The sequence below is a fragment of the Mobula birostris genome, chromosome 6 (genome assembly GCF_030028105.1).
Source record: "Mobula birostris isolate sMobBir1 chromosome 6, sMobBir1.hap1, whole genome shotgun sequence".
In the NCBI taxonomy this organism is placed as follows: Eukaryota; Metazoa; Chordata; class Chondrichthyes; order Myliobatiformes; family Myliobatidae; genus Mobula; species Mobula birostris.
In genome coordinates, this window is record NC_092375.1 from 60,883,065 (window position 1) to 60,904,482 (window position 21,418).

General features: G+C 39.3%; 2 protein-coding genes across 4 annotated transcripts in view; one reads left to right on the top strand and one right to left on the bottom strand.

Annotated features, from left to right (window-relative positions):
- Window positions 1-13,813, top strand: part of pdk3a (pyruvate dehydrogenase kinase, isozyme 3a) — a 108,011-nt gene extending 94,198 nt beyond the window's left edge. The window contains exons 11-12 of one of the 2 annotated variants that reach the window (XM_072260532.1): window positions 9,194-9,296; window positions 13,476-13,813. In XM_072260532.1, the coding sequence (XP_072116633.1) occupies window positions 9,194-9,296; window positions 13,476-13,532 (160 nt within the window). In that variant the 3' untranslated portion in view covers window positions 13,533-13,813. The remainder of the gene's footprint in view (window positions 1-9,193; window positions 9,297-13,475) is intronic. The other variant, XM_072260531.1, reaches the window with a different exon arrangement.
- LOC140199070 (choline-phosphate cytidylyltransferase B) overlaps window positions 4,981-21,418 on the bottom strand; it is an 80,556-nt gene continuing 64,118 nt past the window's right edge. For both annotated transcript variants that reach the window (XM_072260533.1, XM_072260534.1), the window contains exons 5-8: window positions 15,112-15,190; window positions 12,977-13,119; window positions 8,262-8,450; window positions 4,981-5,305 (exon numbers count right to left, since the gene is read on the bottom strand). In XM_072260533.1, the coding sequence (XP_072116634.1) occupies window positions 5,105-5,305; window positions 8,262-8,450; window positions 12,977-13,119; window positions 15,112-15,190 (612 nt within the window). In that variant the 3' untranslated portion in view covers window positions 4,981-5,104. The remainder of the gene's footprint in view (window positions 5,306-8,261; window positions 8,451-12,976; window positions 13,120-15,111; window positions 15,191-21,418) is intronic.

The following is a 21,418-nucleotide window of genomic DNA, read 5'->3' on the forward strand; positions in this document are numbered from 1 at the left end:
AGATGACAGTTACTGTCTTTCTGCAGGAAATCCGCTGAAGATCTCCAGAGTTTTTCAACCTATAAACCCTCTTCATTGCTGGCCAATCAATGCTAAGTTGAATAAAAAATTTCCATCTGTTATATCTGATACTGGAAAATATATGATCTGGTCATGGGACATCCATATTATAATTATGGAGCAGTCTGCTTCAATACCTGGAAATCAGGAGATAATAGCACTGACGTACATGTGCTTCTATTAGTATTCCTCACTTTAATGCCTGTTGCTCTTATTTTCAGCTTTCTCCTCCATGCAGAAGACTGAGGAGGTGTTTAACATCAGTAATCTGAGATCAGTACAGCAGTCTAATTGGGAGAATGTCATGGAATGAGACTAGCCATCATTTTTTTTAATATATGTTGTACCTTGGTGTAAAAATAGTGCATCCCATCATTAGCTGAAATAAAATCCAGTGGCCTATAAGTTTAATAAAATCTCACCACTCCCAACCATGGTTGCTAAACGTAGCTGTAGAAGGTGGGGAAGGTTGGGTAAGAACATCAACATACTGAACCACCGCAAAAATATTAAGCTATTTTGAAACTGCGTATATATATTAATATTTATATGTTGAGCCTTATCCTTCCTATCAATTTTCTCTGAATTTCAACATTCACAGTGATAATAAAGATTGCATATGCTTCAAATTTGGTTTCTCAAATACTTGTAGAATATTTCATTCAACAATGAAGTAAAGTAACCACATTAATTGAGGTGCTGAGCAAATCTCTAAGTTTAAATTTGTGGTGAATTACATCTCATCACTTGTTCATTGCCCTCTAACTATAGTTGACTGAAGACTATACCCAATTTTTATATATTCAACATCGTAGAAGAACAAAAATGGAGAGGATAAGTTAGGGGTAATTTCCTAACTAGAATTAGGTCCTGCTCTGACCTTGAGTTAGTCAGTGAGCTTGCTAGAAGCTGCTTCTGGTTGTTAAGTGAAGGATAGCTCTCATGTTATTCAGTTTTATAAACTGAAGCTGAGTTTTATTTTTTATTTTAATGTGCTTTTGGGAAAGTGGACATTCCTGCCTTTATTTTTGTAACATCCAAAATTTGCCTTGATACATTATAAAACCCACTTTACTAGTTTGATGCTGTCATTCTTAAGTCACAACTTCTGATCTCCAATTGATGGCTCGTATTGGGCATCCTCATTGTGGTAAACCATATATATATGTTGTGGCTGGGTTAACTGTCTGGACACGCCCCTCTGCTGACTGCCCCTGTGGCTCCTCCCACGGAGTTCTGTATAAAGGTGTTTCGCCTTGCCCCTCCCCCTCAGTCCAGGGGCAGACACTCACCGTGGAGGTCGTATTGTACAGCGATTAAAAGCCTTTCAGTATTTTACCAAACCTCAGTCTTTTGGAGATATTGAAGGTGCTTCACTCATTGTATCCTGTACAGCAGGAAATGGAACCTCAATGATCTTGATAAATGAGAGAGCCAATATTCCATCTCACTTAACCATAAAGTCAGTGGCTGTGGCAAGTGAGGACAAGGAGAGAGCAGAGGGATGAAGATTGGTGCATAAATAGACCTCAGCTGCCTGATGGAGACCAAAAGACAAGGCAGCTGATTGGTGAGTAGCAACAAGTGGACATTTCCTTGCTTCTTTCATTCATTGAAGTAAAAGTAAAGGAGGAGATTTTTAAAATTACAGTTGGTAGTGTTTTGAGAGGAACTGGGTCCCTAGCAATATCAGTACTTTAAAATGAGTAACTCAGGGCTCAGTTCAATTCTGGACAGAACTTTGTGCAATGGAGTGCTCCCACTCAATATGTGGGAAATTTCAGAAACTTCAAGGTTCCCTGGTAACCTGTGTGCCAGAAGTTGCCCAGCTTCTGCCCCTAAATGATTGCAATGCCCATCTGGAGCTGAGGATTGACTCATTATGGAGTGCACATGGTGCTGAAGACATTGCAGAGTTTATTTAGTGAAAAGGTGACACTGCAAACAATGATTAAACAGATGACATCTGCACAAGCTGAACAGGTTGCACCTGAACCAGAACAGGACTAACATAATTGCAGGGATGTTCTTCAAATGAAAATTCAGAGTAAAGCACCCTTGTAAGGGTGAAAAGTAAGGAAGGCAAGTCTAGGATATCCTGAATGATATGGGATATTGAAGGTTTGATAATGAAATTATTGAAGCATATTGGCAGGTATGGAGATTTGAAAATAAGTAAAGCCCTTCAGGAATACCAGAAGTGTAGGGGCTACAAAAAAAATAAAGAAAAGCAAAGAAGGACTACAAAATAACACTGGCAGACAAGCATAAAGGGAATTCCAAGTATTATAGGGGTAAGAGAAATGTTTGTTAAGGATCAAAAGCGCAACCTATAAATGGAGCCAGAAGATATGAAAGAGGTCCTAAATTAATACTTCTCAGTACTTACTAAAGAGAAAGACATAGATATAGATTTCAGGGAGGGGACAGGGGTATTTTAGAGCATTAAAAAGATGCTTTATTGAGCATAATCTATTTAAGATCTGTCTCATTTGCTATGGAAGGCAAGGAAGGAGCTTTCTGGGGCTTTGGCAAAGACTTTTAAGTCTTCACTGGCCATCGGTAAAGTGCCAGATTGCTGGACACACCAAGTGTCCAGCCTTTACTCAAGAAGCACGGCAGAACCTTTATTCAAGAAGCACATCAGAAATAAGCCAAGTAATTCCCTCATGAAAAACTGGTATAAGAGGTTGGATCCCACAGAATCCAAGGCAAGTTAACAAAACGCATCCATAGTAGGCTTGGTAGTAGGACAAGGAGGATGGTTGCTTTTGTGACTGAAAGCCTGTGGCATGTAGTGTTGACGGTGAGAGGGTTATTTTCAGTAGATGGAATTTAACGCTGATGTCAAAGAGATGATGGATCTTGGAAGGCCAATAAAACATAGGACATATACCCTGAAAAGAAGGGCTGAAGGGACTATTCAGGAGGGACCTTTGTGTAACAAGTTCATAGATCCCTAAATTTGACAGCACAAGTAGGTAAGGCAAATAATAAGAGCAATGAGGTCATGGTACACAACTTTATAAAACATTCCTGCCCAAAATTGGAAGGTCGTAAATGAACTGGAGAGGTTGCAGATGAATTACAACGATGATGTCTGAGATGGAACATTTCAGTTCGGAGGAAAGCCTGGATAGGTTGGATTTGTTTTTCTTGGAAAGACTGGATAGGTTGGATTTGTTTTTCTTGGAAAGACTGGATAGGTTGGATTTGTTTTTCTTGGAAAGACTGGATAGGTTGGATTTGTTTTTCTTGGAAAGACCGGATAAGTTTGATTTGTTTTTCTTGAAGCAGAAGCAGATGACTGGGAACCAAAACTATAAGAGGCATAGATCACGTAGAAAGCTGAACACTGTTCCTTACAGCAGATGTATCTTTAACTGGAGGACACAAATTTAGGGTAAAAGGTAAAAGCTTTAAAAAGAAGATTTATTTTCACCTGTGGGCTGGTTGAAATCTGGATTGCAGTGTCTGAGTGGGTACTGCAGGTAGGTATTCTCCTAACACTGAAGATGCAAATGGATGAGCACTGGAATTGCCAGGTCATAGAAGGCCATGGACCAATTGGAATTGGTGTAAGTGGGAATACAGTGGTCAGCATGGACTCAGTGGGGCTGAAAGACTGGGCTGTATGATTCTAACCAATGAAATTGCAAGGCAGAAAGCAACAGCAAAAGAACAGGATGAATCAGAAGTAAATTCAAAATAGAAGGAAAAAATAGAGTGGGGAAGAGAGATTTAACTAAAATAGGAAAGGGAAGATGAAAAAAGTGCAATATAAAAAAATCTAAGAGCAATCCCCTACATACAAATATGAAACTGTTTTCAGTTGTTCTCTTTTTGGTTTGAAAAGGTTGGAGGGAGAGAGTTGTTGGAACATCAATATTACCAGATCATCAATAGATACCAGCCCTACCTATGTGCAATTTCTAATTATCTTTAGCAGCACTAATAGTTTAAGTATTTCTGGAGCTTGTTTAGAATGTCATAGGAAGCTCATACAGTGAATATGAGATATTCTGCAGATGCTGTAAATCTTGAGCAATGCACACAAATTGCTGGAGGAATTCAGCAAGTCAGGCAGCATCTATGGAAGGGAATAAACATCCTACATTTCAAGCTGAGAACTTTCATTAGGACTGGAAAGGAAAGGAGCAAAAGCCAGAATAGCAAGCTATTGTTTTCCTGAATTTAACAGCATAGTAATGATAATTTGTACCTCATGGGACATCTTCAGCACAGATTGCAAAGAGCTTTAGAGGCCAATAACTGCATGTACATTTGAAGCCATATGTTAATTCACAGCACTGTTTCCACAGTCAGCTTTAAAAGTAGATTTCACCTGCTTTACTTCACTTTGTCTTATAAAACGAAATGTGAAACATATATAGTTGAAGTAAATTCTATAGCTGAGACATACATAAGAATCCTTACCTACCTGCGCAATTTAATTCAGAAGATTGCAAATATTACAAGGTGTGTAATTTTGACTTTACCTATTTTAAAGTCATTTTTATATTGAATTTGAAGGAGTGTTACTAATTATTTATATAAGAAGCTAGGCTAGGGAAGTTGTAATTCTGCGTTAGGTCATTAAATAAGAAGTCTTAAAATTTGCCTTCGGTGCTTTGTCTAATATGTGGGGTCATCCCTTTTTGGTTAGTATGCTTGATTTAGCAAATTTTCATAGTACCAGTCTGAAGTCTTTTATCTACTAATTCCCATAACTGTTGCCCTCTGAGATTGCTTTGATTTTGCATTGACGGGTGGCTCGTATAATATTCTCTAGCAAATTGGGAGCCATTTATACTGCTGCATCCAATATTAAATATAGAGCTAATTCCTGCAGTGGGAGGATGGTACGATCTTGTCACTACTGTTCATGATGTATGCACAATCAACTTGTTGTAATCATAGTAATGATCAAATTCTATTAAATGCCTGAGAATAATGGAGAGCAAAAGTGAAAGGTCAAGGTTTGCCTGAGATAGTATCAGTGCTGATCTTGTTCATCTGCTCATGTACTGCCTTTCCTTATCATTCAGTTTTCATCCTCCTCTCCATCACTGTTGCTACTGACAGAGGCAGAAGCAGCTTTCGGTGAAGATGGGGGTGAGGTTTTACTAAATGGCCACTGGAATGTTGGAGACTGCGACCGTTCTCTTGTTGGGCTGCTTGAGGGACTTTGTCTTGGAGACAATGCTTGAAGCATCCGACCACCTCGCTCCTGGAAAACCTGTTTCTGTAAGACATGAAGGTTAAAAAAATGTGGTAACTACTTCAGATGAAAAAAAACAATTAATAACAATTACTATAAAGTCCACTTTAATAAGTGAACATGCACTGCAATGAAAAGTTTAAGCCAAATGTATAGCATTTGTTGTTCATCTACCAAAGGCATGTTGATTCGTGCAGCCACAAGCAGAATTGAGTCTTTCAGCTAATAGCTCGATAATAAAGACATGTACAAAAATAAGCACCACACTCTTGGTATTAATGCCAGTCAGTTTGATTTACTCGACCAAGAACAAAGTTGAGGCCAACAGGATTTCCAATTCTTGAAGAAACTTATGAACTTGATTTTCGAAGAGGTTGATGAAGGTGAATGATGAAGGTTGAGCTGTGGATGTTGTCTGTGGATTTTAGTAAGGCAGGTGCTTGATAATGCCGGTCATGGAAGGTTCATCTAGAAGATTATGCTGCATAGGGTTCACAGTGGATTAACTATCTGTACTCAGAATTGGCTTGCCCATAGAAGATGGAGTATAGTGGTTGATGGGACTTATTCTGGATGATTTGTGGCTGGCGGTGTTCCACTGGAATCCATACCTGGACTTCTGCTGTTTGTAACATCAACAAGTAACCTGTACAAAAATGTGGTTGGGTGGGTTAGTGAATTTACAGATGATACAAAGGATAGTGGTGTTTTGGAAAATATAGAAGACTGCAAAGAATACAGTAGGATGTAGATGAATTGTAGATATGGGTGGAAAATAGCAGATGGAGTTTAAACTGGCCAAATGTGAAGTGTTACACCTTGAGAGAGTACACTGCTAAGAGTAAGACCCTTTGATGAGCAGCATTGATGAGCAGAAGGATCTTGGGGTGCAAGTTCATGGCGCCATGAAAGGGGCTACACAGGTTGATAAGGTGGGTGAGAAGGCATAAGACATATTTGCCTTTATTAGTCGAGGAAATTAATTCAAGAGCACTTGCAGGCTGCCCAGCACACCCTCAGGTGGGTGTGTTGGTTAACACAAATGACGCATTTCACTGTTTCAATGTACATGTGATAAATAAACTTGAATCTTGAGCTTGGAACATAACAAAACTGAAATATCGCATGAAGTTTTGGTTGTCCCATTACAGGAAGGAAATCATGGGTTTGGAGAGAGTACAGAAGAGGTTTACAAAGATGTCACCTGGATTAGAGGGCATGTGCTATAAGGAGAGGTTGGACAAACTTGTTTGTTTTCTGGAGAGGCAGAGGGGAGATCTGTTAGAAGTTTATAAGATTATGAAAGGCATAGATAGAATAGATAGCCGATATCTTTTCCCCATGGTTAAGATGTCTAATATTGAGAGGGCATGCAGTAAGGTGATGGGGTGAGTTTAAGGGAGACATGTGGGTTAAGTTTCTCTTTACAGAGTGGTATGTGTCTGGACATGGCACATGACGAACGAATGGGCGTGTTCCTGGAATGCACTGCCTGAGGTGGTGGTGTGGACTGTTTAAGAGGTTCTTTGATAGATAAATGAATGTGAAGAAAATAGGAGGACATTGTATAGGCAGAAGGTATTAGTTTGGTTGGCTATTTCATTATTAATTTAATTAGTTTGGCACGATATTGCAGACTGAAGAATCTGTTTCTGTGCTGTACTGTCCGATGTTCTAAATGAGATTGCACACAGTGTCCTGGACGAATTAGCTTTCCTTCTTTGTTTGGTAATTTTTCGAGTCAATATTTCACTATTTGCTAATGGAAAATCACATTTGACTGATATAACACACCTTGCAAGATGATCACCAAGGTGATTTTTAAAAATTTTTTTTATTCAAGATGCACAATTTTTCTCCCATCTTGTATTTGTTTCTTTTCACACCTCACTCAGTCTGTAAAGTATTAACCAGACTCCACAGGAACCAGGCTTCAGTATTGTGATTCAGATCTCAGCCTAAGTAGCAGATTAATGTAGTAAAGGTCAACAATATCCTCACCCACCATGATTATACTCTTATTTAGGGAGTACAACTGCAGAATAATCAAAAATGAACAATTTCCCTCTCTCTATTAGTGATCAGTTAATTCAAAATTAACCAAGAACTAAACCTGGAACATTTCTGGTTTCTGTGACTTCAGTGCAAACTTAACGAGTACTTGGAGGAAGCCCATGACACCATGTGTCATTCCAATTTCCAAACGCACATGAAATCTCTACACAAGATAATGACCTTGTACTCTTTGTTGAAACTAACGAGCAATGCTTCAAAAATGAGACAAACTAATAACATAAATATTTGTTTAAAAGTCTTCATCCACCTTTTAGAAAAGGAATGCAATTTTGTATTTTTATGAATGATATTTACTTAATGTATTTTCTCCTCTTTTGTCTAAAATTACTCTACTCTTAATTGCTCCTGAATAGGAATTGATGGATTTAAAGTCTGCTTCTGCAAGACAAGCAATATTCACTGCTTATTTCTGGCGCAGAACATGAAACCTCCAATTGATAGCAATCCTGTGACCTGAAAGTGCTATAACTAGATTTCTTTTACTCCAAACAACACGTGTTTATGCTTTTTTTTGCCAATGTTAAATAAGGTCTTTGCTCTCTATTATCCAGAATCACATTTTAATATTGAATCTGTGCTCTAAAAGCCTCCAATAGAATAAAGGAAAGAAATTCCATAAATACAGAGGGTAAAATCTACTCCACTAAATCCCAGTGAAACCAATTAACTTGTGGATAACTCAGTCCTACTATTTTAGCAGTCTAGAACTTAGAGTGCATTACTAAATAAAAATGTTAATAATGGTATTTGGTCATAAAATAAATCTACCTCAGGAGAGCTTGTTTGGCAGTTTTTGAGTCAGAAATTGTAAAGATATTAGCTAGGCGGAGGTAATTGCATTTAATAACATATTTGTAATATTGAACCTGTGAATATTTTTGGAAGATATTCTTTAAAAACATACCCAAGCTCCATCTGGTCCAAACAGCTCTAAAAAGTTTCCAATAAATTCTCGTGATTTCTCTTCCCATTTTTGTATAAGGTCATGGCTTTTTTCCTCTACTTTGTAAACAAATTCTTTTGATTTTTCTTCTACATTTTTCACTTTTTCTTTCATTTTGTCAACCTGGTTTTGGAAACGATACTTCTTTTCCTGATAAGGGGGGGAGAAAGCAAATTGTTCAGGTCAATGACTGAAAGCAAGATAAATGGAGATGAAATGGTGTAAGCTTTGTATTTTTTTTAAGTAAAGAAAATCTTGCATCAACACCTCACCAAACCTCTCCTGGTCCTTAAGCAGTACCATAGCAGAGCAGTGAGGAGATCTTTCTGGGCCCAGCCAGTGATAACTCCCTGCTGACAGTATCCTGCCAATTCCCTCTAATAAATGCTTAGGTTTTAAACAACAAATGATTCAGAACTAGGCACATTTTACGTTGTCAGCAGTGAGGCAATACCACACACTGCCAATCCAAGTGAAAGCTGTCTTCAAAGGCCTATGGGTCTTTGTGCATAATTTAACCTTTCCTGGTCATGTTGGTTCAAGGTATCAGTTCAGTGGAATTTCACATACAGTATAATAACACTATTGCATAGACTGAGCAGTGAATCACATTGTGCTCAGACAGCAAATCAGGGTATCACAAATATTAAGCACTTTTAGACATAGTTAATTGTATTATAGTAGATAAATTACCAATTCGAACAAAAAAATTGTTGACTTATATCCATGTAATTTTGAAATGTTCCTATTATTTTTCTTGGGTAAGGAAAGTTAGCAGACACCAACTAACACTAAATCAACAAGGCAGAACATTTCAAAGCCTTTTCTACATTCACAATAGTTGGGAAATGCTTGAAGTTCTCTTTAACTCCATGATTCTATTGTCTTTGCAGAGAAGCCTGCAATGATGCCTCCTGTGGTGGAACAGTAGCAACCTTGGATCTCACTGCATGTGCATGCTCCAGCAGTTGCTCTCAGATACCCTTCATTAAGATGGTGAGTGTTGGTGGTCTCAGCGTTATCACAATTCCTGAACTGCGATGAAGGACCAAGCCCAATGTGATAGCACCCTACTCTTACACATCAGCACTAAACTAAAAATCCGGCAACAGTTGACTAAAAACTGAAAATATTTCAAAGACTTGACAAGTATAAAAAAAAGTCTAAAAGGTGGACATAACAAGTGAATAAAGGTATATATTAGGGAACTAGCTTTACACTGAATATTAAATTTATATTTGTTCCTATACCCAGTTCACTAAGTTTGCAGATGGCTTGGTCAGAAGGCACAATGAGATATATGTACATAGGTGCAAAGGGTTCAAAAAGACATTTACCTAGTAGGTGAATGGGTACAGGGTTAGATAATTTCACTTGAATTGAGGCATTGATTTTGGAATGTTTCTCCTTTAAGGTTTTAGGCAGAAGAGTTTAGCTTTTTGAATCCATTGTCAAACTTTTTAACAGTATATCAATTTGGCAATACACTTCACTGCAAATTGGGCGAACCAACTACAGTTCATAAGGGGCCAGGAATATTCCAGGATAATCAGTTAATGTTGCAGAATGGACATCCTTCCCCTTGCAAACAGTGCCAGTTTTGAAGAAAATTGTAACATACAATAATAATTGGATAGGTCTCAAAGTTTCTTTGAGGAAACAGGGTAATATTATGACAGTCATCAAATAAATTTTATGACCATTATAAACAGTGGAAGTTATGAGCTTGAACATAAGTATAGTAAGAGAAAGGAGTTAATTATTTGCTTTGCTTCAGGAGTTACAGTCCTTTAATCTGATCATCTGACACAGATAACTTCCAACCCAATTGAGAAATGCTGATTTTTTAAATATATATATATATATAGAACATCAACTAATCAGTTAAAATATTTGCAGCTTAAATCACTGACTGTTCATATGGTGGGAAATGACATTTTAGAAATTGCTTGTAGAATTTGAAAGTAGCAGAAAGTGCCAAAACCTTCTTACACTTTCACTCTTCAAAGAATGACCTGCATCAACGGAATCCAACACGTGAGGGCCGAATGTTGGCTGAAATGTTTTGAACCATCTTCCACTTAAGTGTCAAGCGGATCATTCCTTTCCACTTCCTCCTGAAGTCCCACAATGACGGGCCACTGCTTAGGCAATTTAGTTCATTTGTTTGTTGTTTATTTTTGGCATGTGCCTGCGAGTCTGTGTGTCTGCGTGTGCGTGCGTCCATGATGATGTCTTTTCATGGCTTTTGACAAGATGTGGAGCGAGAGAGAGAGAGAGACTGTGTGGTGCGCCGCTCCTCACACAGACATTTTTCGCAGTATTTTTCCCTTTATTTTACGGGGTCGAGTTGCGATCTCGACACTCAACCCGGCATGGATGGAAAGCATGCTCGGGAGCGGACCTGATTGGTTTCGAACCCGGGAACCTCCGCTCCCGGGTCCAGCACCGATGTCATTATGCCACAGCCGGCCAATTTAGTTCATTTGTAACAACATAATGAACAATCGGGAGCACTAGATATGTGCTACAGCTGTTCTGTACAACTACACAATGGAAAACTGCCAATTGTGTCCGGACAGCAAAACACTCTGCCCTCTCAGGATCTTGTATATTTCATGTGATCACCCAATAAATGGAAGAACGCAGGTTTAACTTTTCAGTTGTTCATAAGATAATGCTTCCTGTTGTACTCAAGTGTTAAGCCCCCTATACCATCACCATCGATGTGCTAGGGATTAGAACATAAGAACGTAAGAAATAGGAGCAGGAGTAGGCCATCTGGACCATCGAGCCTGCCCCGCCATTCAGTAAGATCGATCTGGCCATGGACTCATCTCCACCTACCTGCCTTTTCCCCATAACCCTTAATTCCCCTACTATACAAAAAGATTACCCAGAACAAATGCAAATCTACACAAACCAAATACATTACTTACTGTGGATTTAAAAAATATATAATGTGGGCACCCTAGATGAGGCCATCATTTATTACCCATCCCTAGCTGAACTTGGTCAGTAATCTTGAACTGCTGAAAGAGCAGGTCCAAGGCTGAGTATCCTGCATCAAGGGCCTCACCTCCTGACTGCCAATGTCTTTCCATGGTCTACAAAGCAAAGATCAAGAGCATGATGGAATGCTCTCCACCTGCCTGGAAGAATGCATAAGACCATAAGATATAGGAGCAGAAGTAGGCCATTCAGCCCATCGAATCTGCTCTGCCATTCAATCATGGGCTGATCCAATTCTTCCAGTCATTCCTAACTCCCCTGCCTTCTCCCTTTACCCTTTGATGCCCTGGCTAATCAAGAACCTATCTATCTCTGCCTTAAATAAACCCAATGACTTGGCCTCCACAGCCTCTCCTGGCAACAAATTTCAAAGGTTTACCACCGTCTGACTAAAGTAATTTCTCTGCATCTCTGTTCCAAATGGATGTCCTTTAATCCTGAAGTCATGCCCTCTTGTCCTGGACTCCCCTACCATGGGAAATAACTTTGCCACATCTAATCTGTTCAGGCCTTTTAACATTCGGAATGTTGCTATGAGATCCCCCCTCATTCTCCTGAACTCCAGGGAATACAGCCCAAGAGCTGCCAGATGTTCCTCATACAGTAACCCTAACAATGCAGTCCTAACAATATTCCAGAAAGTCTACTACATCTTGGACAAAACAGCTTACTTGATTGGCACTTCATCCAAAAACCTAAACAGGTGCCTCTCCACTTCTGATAGACAGTGGTTGAAGTACGCACCATCTACTAAAGGTACTGTAGTTATGTTTTCAAAAGCACTTTCCAAACCTATGAGATTTGGGAAGGACAACGGCAGCAGGTGCATAAGAACACACCCTTAAGTTTTGTTACAGATACAATAATATTCTTCGGAATACTTGATTGCTGCTGGGGTGGAATAAGCTAATTTCCTCTTGAAAAAGAATCACATGACTTTAACCCCTTGCCAGATTTTCTTTAGGAAAATTAGGAATGGGAAAGTGCATGCTGGCATAGCTAGTGATGCTTTATAAATGAGTAAACATCTTCCAACTGCTATTGTGCTTGTCTTCCTGCCCTCTCCATATCCCCACCCCAAACACCATAAGAGTACATAGCTGTAGCTGAATCTTGCCAGGTAAAGCCATGATTTGTAGCCTATTAATTGGAATGGTGCTTGGAACAAAACAATTACAGATACCGAAGGGGATAAATTGGCTGAACATCCTGGTCAGTTTAGAAATTGCATTGACAGCTACACAAGTAAAACGGTGACTCAGCAATGACAGACTCAAGTGGAAGACGTAACAGCAACACCAGCAAGGGAAGCAGGGAGAAATCAAAATTAAATGACAACAAACTGGAAGAAAATTTGATCAGAACTCACACCACATTACCCAAATTAAACAGCATTGTTCATTGACAGCAAGTTATTTTACTTTCTTTAGTGTGATAACATGAAGTCATGGAGCCATTCATCAGAATGTGTGAGCAGGCAGAACAGTGTTTTATTATTGCTAACAGGGAGTCTGTTGCCCAGCAATACTGGATCTTTGCTGCAGAGCAATTTGCATTGTAAGCAATCCCTTCGAGTCCGAGCTAGACAAAGCCAGCATTTATTTAGAACTTTGTACAATAGCATTCTCATGGTATGAAAGGTCACAAGATAATAGGAGACTCACATTTATGAAACTAACGTTAAGCTCTTTGGCTGTGTAACCTCTCTGGAGGTTACGTCGGGCATAAACATCATAATCTCGTACAATTCTGGTGATTAGGTCAGAGGTAGAAATACCTTCTGTTCTTTGTGTGGGAACAAACATACCTAAAAAAAATGAAGGCATAATTTGCAATGTCAATAAAAAGCATTAAAACACATTATTTACCAGTCTTACACTATATTGGAGTGTACCAAGATTTAACTTCAAAACTGTTACTACTCTGAAAGCACTTAATTGCAATAAAGCTTTTTGAAATTCTGAGACCGTAAAAGATTTTATGTAGATGGAGATTTATCTTTTTAAAATCAAATGATTACTATCCTCATACTGTGTGGTAAATAAAATGCACAGATGCTATGTATGAGCTCTGTATCTTGCAATGTTTGGATGTATCTCACAGGGTTTTGTTCTGTTGCATGTGTTTTTGTAAGTATATAACTGTCTGTGGTACCTCCAGCAGGTTCGCTTACCCAAGGCATCTAACACAATGTTAATGTGCCCTCTGCTGGTTGAATAGTGCTGCATCAACAGACAATGCCATCAACCAAAGATTTTAATTCTCCTGATCAGTCAGTCATTTGCAAAATGTACACAGGAATATTTTGGAGGAGAAAAGGGAGAGGTGGAAATAGAAATAATCTGGAAAACAAATCCAATGTTCTTAAAATGGAATAAAATGTAAAGTGCAATGTGCTTACAAAGCTCAATCTTTCAATTCATTCAGAGTTCTGGCCCCTCCATATTGGTAAGACTGCAGTAATAAAACACTTGTGTCATTTTCTCTCTGAATATGAATATCTTCATGCTCCTTGATCTCCTTTGTTTTCAGTAAAATCAGGCAAACAACTGTCTGCAACATTCTTCCTCCATGGTTCACACCCAGATTTTTTTCTGCTCTAATACATCATTCTTGCTTCCCCCAACATCCCTCGTATGTACTCAATTTTATTGACAATTCCTGTAGATATGGGGTCAGTTTCCATGTCTACATATATAGCACTAGACCAACCACCTTCCTCTGGTTTGAACTCTTCACCTCGGCTACAGCATCCGGTTAAACAAGATGACCTCCCTGAGTGGAACTTCTGATCCCCTATTTTCCCCCATCGGAATCATCCCGTTAGAGCATTCTCTCCCCTATTCACTATACTTACACTCAGGCCCTTTTCTGTTCCAGAGCCAGTCACTCAAACCTTTATTTTTCTGTTCTAGAACCATTCTTCAAACCTTTATTTTTCCCTGTTCTAAAACCACTCCCCACGTCCTTTTATATTCTAGAACAATTCCTCAAAACATTCTTTTCCTGTTCTGGGCTCATTCCTCAAAACATTATTTTTCTGTTCTGGACTCATTCCCTGAGCCCCCTTCTGTTCTAGAACCATTCCTCAGGCCTCAATTTTCATGTCCTAGAATCATTCCTCAAGTCTTTTCTGCTCTAGAACCCCATCAGATCCCACCTGATTCAGAACAATTCCCCAAGCCTTTTTTTTTGTTCTGGAATCATTCCTCAAACCTTTATTTTTCTGTTTTAGAATTATTTCTCAAGTCCCTTTTCTGTAGAACAGTTGATTTTCTGACTTCCAAATAACATGACTTACATGAGTCCTGTAGAATGTCATAAATCAAATTCCGGTGCCTGAATCTTACTAAGCTGCTTTATCATCATTCCTGTCTTTGTTGAGTTACATCTGTTTCCAATTCACCAGTGCCTTGTACATTCCATCCACAGGTTAAAACTTTCCTTGACTTCACCAGTCTTGATAATCCCCAACATCTGCAAAAATTCCAACTCTTTATACATTTGACTTGAGACTTTTCTACACGAGGGCCATGTTTTCGTTGGAATTCTCTAATGCCCTCCACCTCAATCTCCACCACCTCTCCTAAACTTGGTTCCCATCTTCATTCCCTTCCTAGCTTAATTCCCATTTCTGTAAAATATTTTATACCATCTATGTTGAAGATGTATATAAATACAAGCTGGCATTGTACCATGTGTGATGAACAATTGCAGCAGGGCAAGTACCCGAATAAGTATTCCCAATGCATATTTGATTTCATCCATTATCATATGGTAAGTTTTGTCATCAACATACCAGCTTCCTTAATGTGTTTATAGACATCATCCGACCCAGCAGAGGAATATGGAATATCATCATGTGCCACAAAATCAATCTAAAAGAGAGTTTAGTTACAAGTTGGAATATTAATAATTTCAGATCAGTTACACAAATTCTTAAGATTCATATGTACCCTGAGCCATAGGACTGGTTTTTGTGTTTTTCCTGCCTGACAAAGAAGGTGATTGTTTTCCCTGTTCAGGTGAAGTGGCCTGTACTAAGGACACCCTCAAGAGCCATAGCATGGAAATGGGCCTTTTGGCATATTGTATCTCTGCCAAACATCGTGCCCATCTCTTCTAATCCCACTTGCTTGCATTAATTCCATTTCCCTCTATGTCTTGCTTGTTCAATTCCCTGTTCTTTTCCTCTTAAATGTTGCTGCTATTCTTGCTTCCACCATCACCTCTCAAAGCTCATTCTAGATGCCAACTACCTTTCATATGGAAGCATTTGCCTCTTAGATCCCCTCTAAACCTCTTCCCTCTGACCTTATTCCTGTGCCCTCTAGCTTTGGACAGTCCTAGCATGGAAAATTAGATTCTGGCTACCCTTTCTCTCTGCCTGTCATAATCTTATATACCATCACCACGTCACCTCTTAGTCTTGTACAGCAATGGAATACATCAGACCCTTCAGCTCCATTTCTACTGATTAATGAAAGGGCCTTTAAACTAACATGATCTCACAAGAATCCTGTGCAAGCCTTGGAATCTTTACATTGCAATGTGATTGAGTTTCCGTGGACTGAGGGGAAAGTGCTCAATATGCATTGATATGAGAAAGTGCTGAATATTGCTAAGAAAATGCTGGCCACTGGCTGGGTTTTGAAAACAGTGAATTTTTTGATGAATGACTCTGTTGATTAATACCACACACTTCATTTCAGCGTGTGTGGGTGTACACAGGAAAGGAACATGTACAATTTTAATAAAAGAATTTCTGCCTCTTCTTTGATCCATGTGACAAACCCTCTGAAACTCTGCTCTCAAGCTACTTTCACTGACATAGATACTTTTTGTAGAGAGCATTGATTCCATCATTTTCCCTCCACCACTCTTTCAACGGATCAAGGATCAATGATGGTCCTTAGTTCCTTAAAAACAGAACATTCTAGGAACACTCAAACTGGTCAGGCAGCATTGTTGATAAAAGAAAGAGTTAACATTTCAGGTCTAGAATCCTTTATCAGAATCTGACACATTTAACATTTTCACAGATACTGTTTAACCTGCTTAATATTTCCACTATCTGCAGATCTTATTTCAGATTTCCTTCACAGATTTTTGATTTCTCTCAGGAAATTCCATGTTTGTAACATAGATAAAAGACAATGGTGTCAACTAAACAGGTTGCTATCTATATAAGAACCCAACAATCATGTCCAGCATATAAAAATGTGCATTATTGGATCCCATAGGAGGAAGAAAATGAGATGATGTGTTGACGATGACTAAATGCGGGAGTCTGTTTAGCATTGATGAGCAGGAAACACGCTGCCTTCCGGAAGGCAGGCAAGTTATTTAGACTACTGATAAAATGGACAAGAATAGTGAGTCTTTGGAGGAAAATCAGTAGTTGTGGGAAGGAAGCACTGAAGACTTGAGATAAGCTAAAGCTCGGAGCAGAAAGTGTGGTAGAGAAGGTAGCGAATGATAAGTATTTGGGGGGGATAAGGGTGGGGAACATTTACAATTAATAAAAAGACACTGCTTTTAAAATCTACCCTTTGCCTGGGTCAAGTAATTTTGCTAGTAAGTGCACAAAGTGAACCTCAAAGCAAGAAGTCAACCTTCATTTATGGTGATGATGATTATTTCCAAATGTAATGATCAGTTAAGACCATAAGACATAGGAGCAGAATTAGGCTATTTGACCCATCAAGTCTGCTCCACTATTCCATCATGGCTGATTTATTACTATCTCAACCCCAATCTCCCTCTCCATAACCTTTGACGCCCTGATTAATCAAAAACCTGTAAACCTCAACCTTAAATACACCCTACGTATTGGCCTGCACAGCCACCTATGCCAATGAATTCCACCGATTCACCACCCTCTGGCAAAAGAATTTTTTCTTCATCTTTGTTCTAAATGGACATCCCTCTATTCTGAGGCTGTGCTCTCTGGTCCTAAACTCCCCCACTATAGAAAACATGCTGTCCACATCCACTCCAGGCCTTTCAACATACCATAGGTTGCAATGAGAACCTGCCCCCCAATTCTTCAAAATGGCAGTTAATACATGCACAGAGATATCAAACGCACCTGATACATTAACCCTTTTGTTTCCAGAATAGTTCTCGCAAACCTTCTCTGGACCCTCTCCAATGCCAGCCCATCTTCTCTTAAATAAGGGGCCCAAACCTGCTCACAATAATCCAAGTGTGGTCTGACCAATGCCTTATAAAGCCTCAGCATTATATCCTTCCTTTTGTATCATAGTCCTCTCAAAATGAATGCTAACATTGCATTTGCCTTCCTCACCACCCACTCAACCTGTAAGTTAGGGAATCCTCCATGAAGTCTCTTAAGTCTCTTTGCACCTCTGACTTTTGAATTTTCTCTTGATTTAGAAAGTAGTCCACGCCTTTACTCATTCTACCGAAGTGATCATAATCATGCACTCCCTTCACTGTATTCCAGATGCCACTTTGCCCATCATCCCAATCTGTCAAAGTCCTTCTGCGGACACCCAGCTTCCTCAATGCTGATTGCCCCTCCGCCTATCTTCGTATTGTCTGCAAACTTGGCCACAAAGCCAATTTCATCATGCAAATCATTGACATATAACGTGAAAAGAAGCGATCCCAATACCGACCCCTGTGGAACTCCACTAATCACCAGAAGCCGACCAGAATAGACCACTTTATTCCCACTCTTGGCCTCCTGCCCGTCAGCCAATCCTCTAAGCAGTCTCATGTGTGGCACCTTGTCAAGGCCTTCTAAAAATCCACATAAACAAATCTACTGATTCTCTTTTGTCTATCCTGCCTGTTATTTCCTCAATGAATTCCAACAAATTTGTCAGGCAAGATGTCCCCTTATAGGCTGACCATGGCCTATTTTATCATGTGCCTCCAAGTACCCTGAAACCTCATCCTTAATAATGGACTCCAAAATCTTCCCAACCACTGACATCAGGCTAACTAGCTTATAATTTCCTTTCTTCTGCCTTCCTCCCTTCTTAAATTGCGGAGTACCATTTGCTATTTCCCAGTCCTCAGGAACCATTCCAAAATTTAGTGATTCTTGAAAGGTCATTTCTAATGCCTCCAAAATCTCTTCAGCCACCTCTTTCAGAACCCTGGGTGTAGTCTCTCTGGTCCAGGTGACTTATCTACCTTCAGATTTTTCAGCTTTCCAAACACCTTCTCCTTAGTAGTTGCAACTACACTCACTTCTGCCACCTGACACTCTCAAATTTCTGGCATCTTGCTAGTGTCTTCCACAGTGAAGACTGACACAAAATACTTATTAATTTTGTCTGCAGTCTTTTTGTTCCCCATTACTACCTCTCCAGTGTCATTTTCCAGTGGTCCAGTATCCACTCTTGCCTCTCCTTTGCTCTCTATATACCTGTAAAAATTCTTTCGGTATCCTCTTTTATATTATCAGTTAGCTTACCCTTATATTTCATCTTTTCGCTCTTAATGGCTTTATTAGTTGCCTTGAGTTGGTTTTTAAAAGCTTCCCAATCCTCTAACTTTCCACTAAGTTTTGCTATGTTATATGCCCTCCCTTTTCCTTTTATGCTGTCTTTGACTTCCCTTTTCAGCTCAGTTGCATCACTCTCCCTTTAGAATACTTCATCTTTCATATGTTTCTATCCTGTGCCTTAAAATTGTCCCCAGAAACTCCAGCCATTGCTGTTGCACCATCATCTCTGCTAGTAGCCCCTTCCAATCAACTTTGGCTAATTCCTTTCGCATATCTCTGTAATTCCTTCTACTCCACTGTGATACTGATACATCCAATTTCAGCTTCTCCTTCTCAAACTACAGCGTGATTTCTATCATATTATGGTCACTGCCTCCCAAGGGTTCCTTTACCTTTAAGCTTCCTAATCAAATCCGGGTCATTACATAACATCCAATCCAGAAATGCTATTCCCCTAATGGACTCAACCACAAGCTGCTCTAAAAATCCATCTCATAGGCATCCTACAAATTCTCTCTCTTAGGATCCAGCACCAAACTGATTTTCCCCATCTACCTGAGTATTGAAACCCCAATGACTCTTGCAACATTGCCCTTTATGCATGCCTTTTTCCTATCTTCAGTTAACTGTTTGGATGGCCTTGATACTGGAAGAATTCCTCTATTGTGCAAAAGATTCTATTGCATGCCTTCTGACTAAATGATGAAGATGTTCCTCACATAGATGCAGTCAGATGCATTGAGCCTTTCCAACATTTTCTGGTTTTATTTCGGATTTCTGTCATCTTCACTACTTTCCTCCTTTTGTAACAGCATGAAGGATCAGTCTGAAAGTCAATGCTAGATACAACCCATCAAATGGTCCTGAATCAAACACTTGCCCTTGGAAGAATGGAGAAATGAAAGGACTAGATGAGCAGTAATCAATAGATGAGGGGACAAGAAATAATAGAGGAAGATGACAAAATGAACGGGGAGTGGAGGGGCAGTGATGGCTCAGATTGGGCCATAAGCTGAAACAGAGATTTAATGGGATTCATTAAAAGTGAGTAGTTAATTAATTAAAAAGGGTCACAAAAGTAGTGTTTTCTCAAAATAATTAAGCAAAATGAGTTTTTAGAAGTCTAGCTTGAACTTCAAGTGTAAATGAAATAAGTAAGTGCCATTAGTAATAGGGTTGAGTGGCTGAACTGGCAGGAATCTTCAGGATTAATTACAAAAAACAACTCTGGATTTTCTTGTGCTCGGCAATTTATAGCAATTGCTTTTCAACAGAGACATCCAGAGATTTGAGTTGGGTAAAATTTTATTAGTTTTGCAATATGCTTGAAGGGTACTATGAGTGAACAAATTAAAATCTATTGGATAGCTCCTAACAATTAGACACTTATTTTGGAAAGCAACCCACAAATCAACATTAAAGTTAAACTTTGGCTGGGGGAAAAGCCCCCGGAATTTGACATGAAATATTGGAGGACGTGCAGCAACATTCACCATAATGACACTAGGTAGTGGAAAAAACTTGTATCTTCATTGTGAAGGGCAGATGGGATTTTGCATAGATAGGAAAGGTACTTTAATTTAAAACACTTCTTATGCCCTTAAATTGCCCTCGAGTATGCTTTATATAGTGCAGCTGAGGTGTTGTCAGGATCAAATCATCTATCTGCACAAAGAGGGCTGGTAGCAGTAAGCTTATCACTTCACAGTGCCAGTTGTAAGATTGGGGTTCGATTCCCACCATTGCCTGTGGAGATATTGCATGTTCTCCCTGTGACTGTGTGGGTTTGCTCTGGGTGCTCCAGTTTCTCTCCACATTCCAGAGATGTATGGATTAGTGAGTTATGGGCATGCTATGTTGGCATCGGAAGTGTGGCAACACTTGTGGGCTGCCCAGCATAAATCTCGCTGATTTAATTTGACACAAACGACATATTTCACTGTGTGTTTCAATGTTTTCATGTACATGTGATAAATAAAGATAGTCTTTAAATCTTTAATGCTTTCAAAGTATCTTTGATGTTTTTGAGATGTTGGTCAAGGGCGAACTATGGGCCAGAATCCCAGCAATAGCTCCTCTGCACTCTTCAAAACTTCTGCAGTGAAATTCTTGGTCTCTACCTGAGAGGACAGCCCACGCTTCCATTTAATGCTGCTGTAAAAAATCTCACCTCTGTCAGTATACCATGCTAAAAGTAAGCCTTGGTTTTTATGCTCAGGCTCTGGACTGGTTTAAACCTTCTGACTTAGAAGAACTTCCAAGTATTACTATCTTAAGTCCATATTCCATTCTTAAATTGTTTATAACATTATTAAATTGATATAATCTACATTTGTGTATATGTGCTCACCTTGGACAGTTAGTTTTTTAAGGTGTAGACATGGGGATACTCAGATATTCTAGAAGCCTTGGGGTGAATGATGACCACAGAATGAATGACTTGTTAGGACTTTGGATCCGGTCTGTAGTATGAGTGTGAGAAAGTGAGGCTGAATGCCATAAGAGGAAAAAGATGAATGATCAGCTTGTAAAAATTATGCAGGTGGAAAAGGAAATTGCAAGGTAAATGAATCTTAACCACAAGGTAAACTTGTGAGGGTGAGCTTGTTCAGCAACAGGTGGA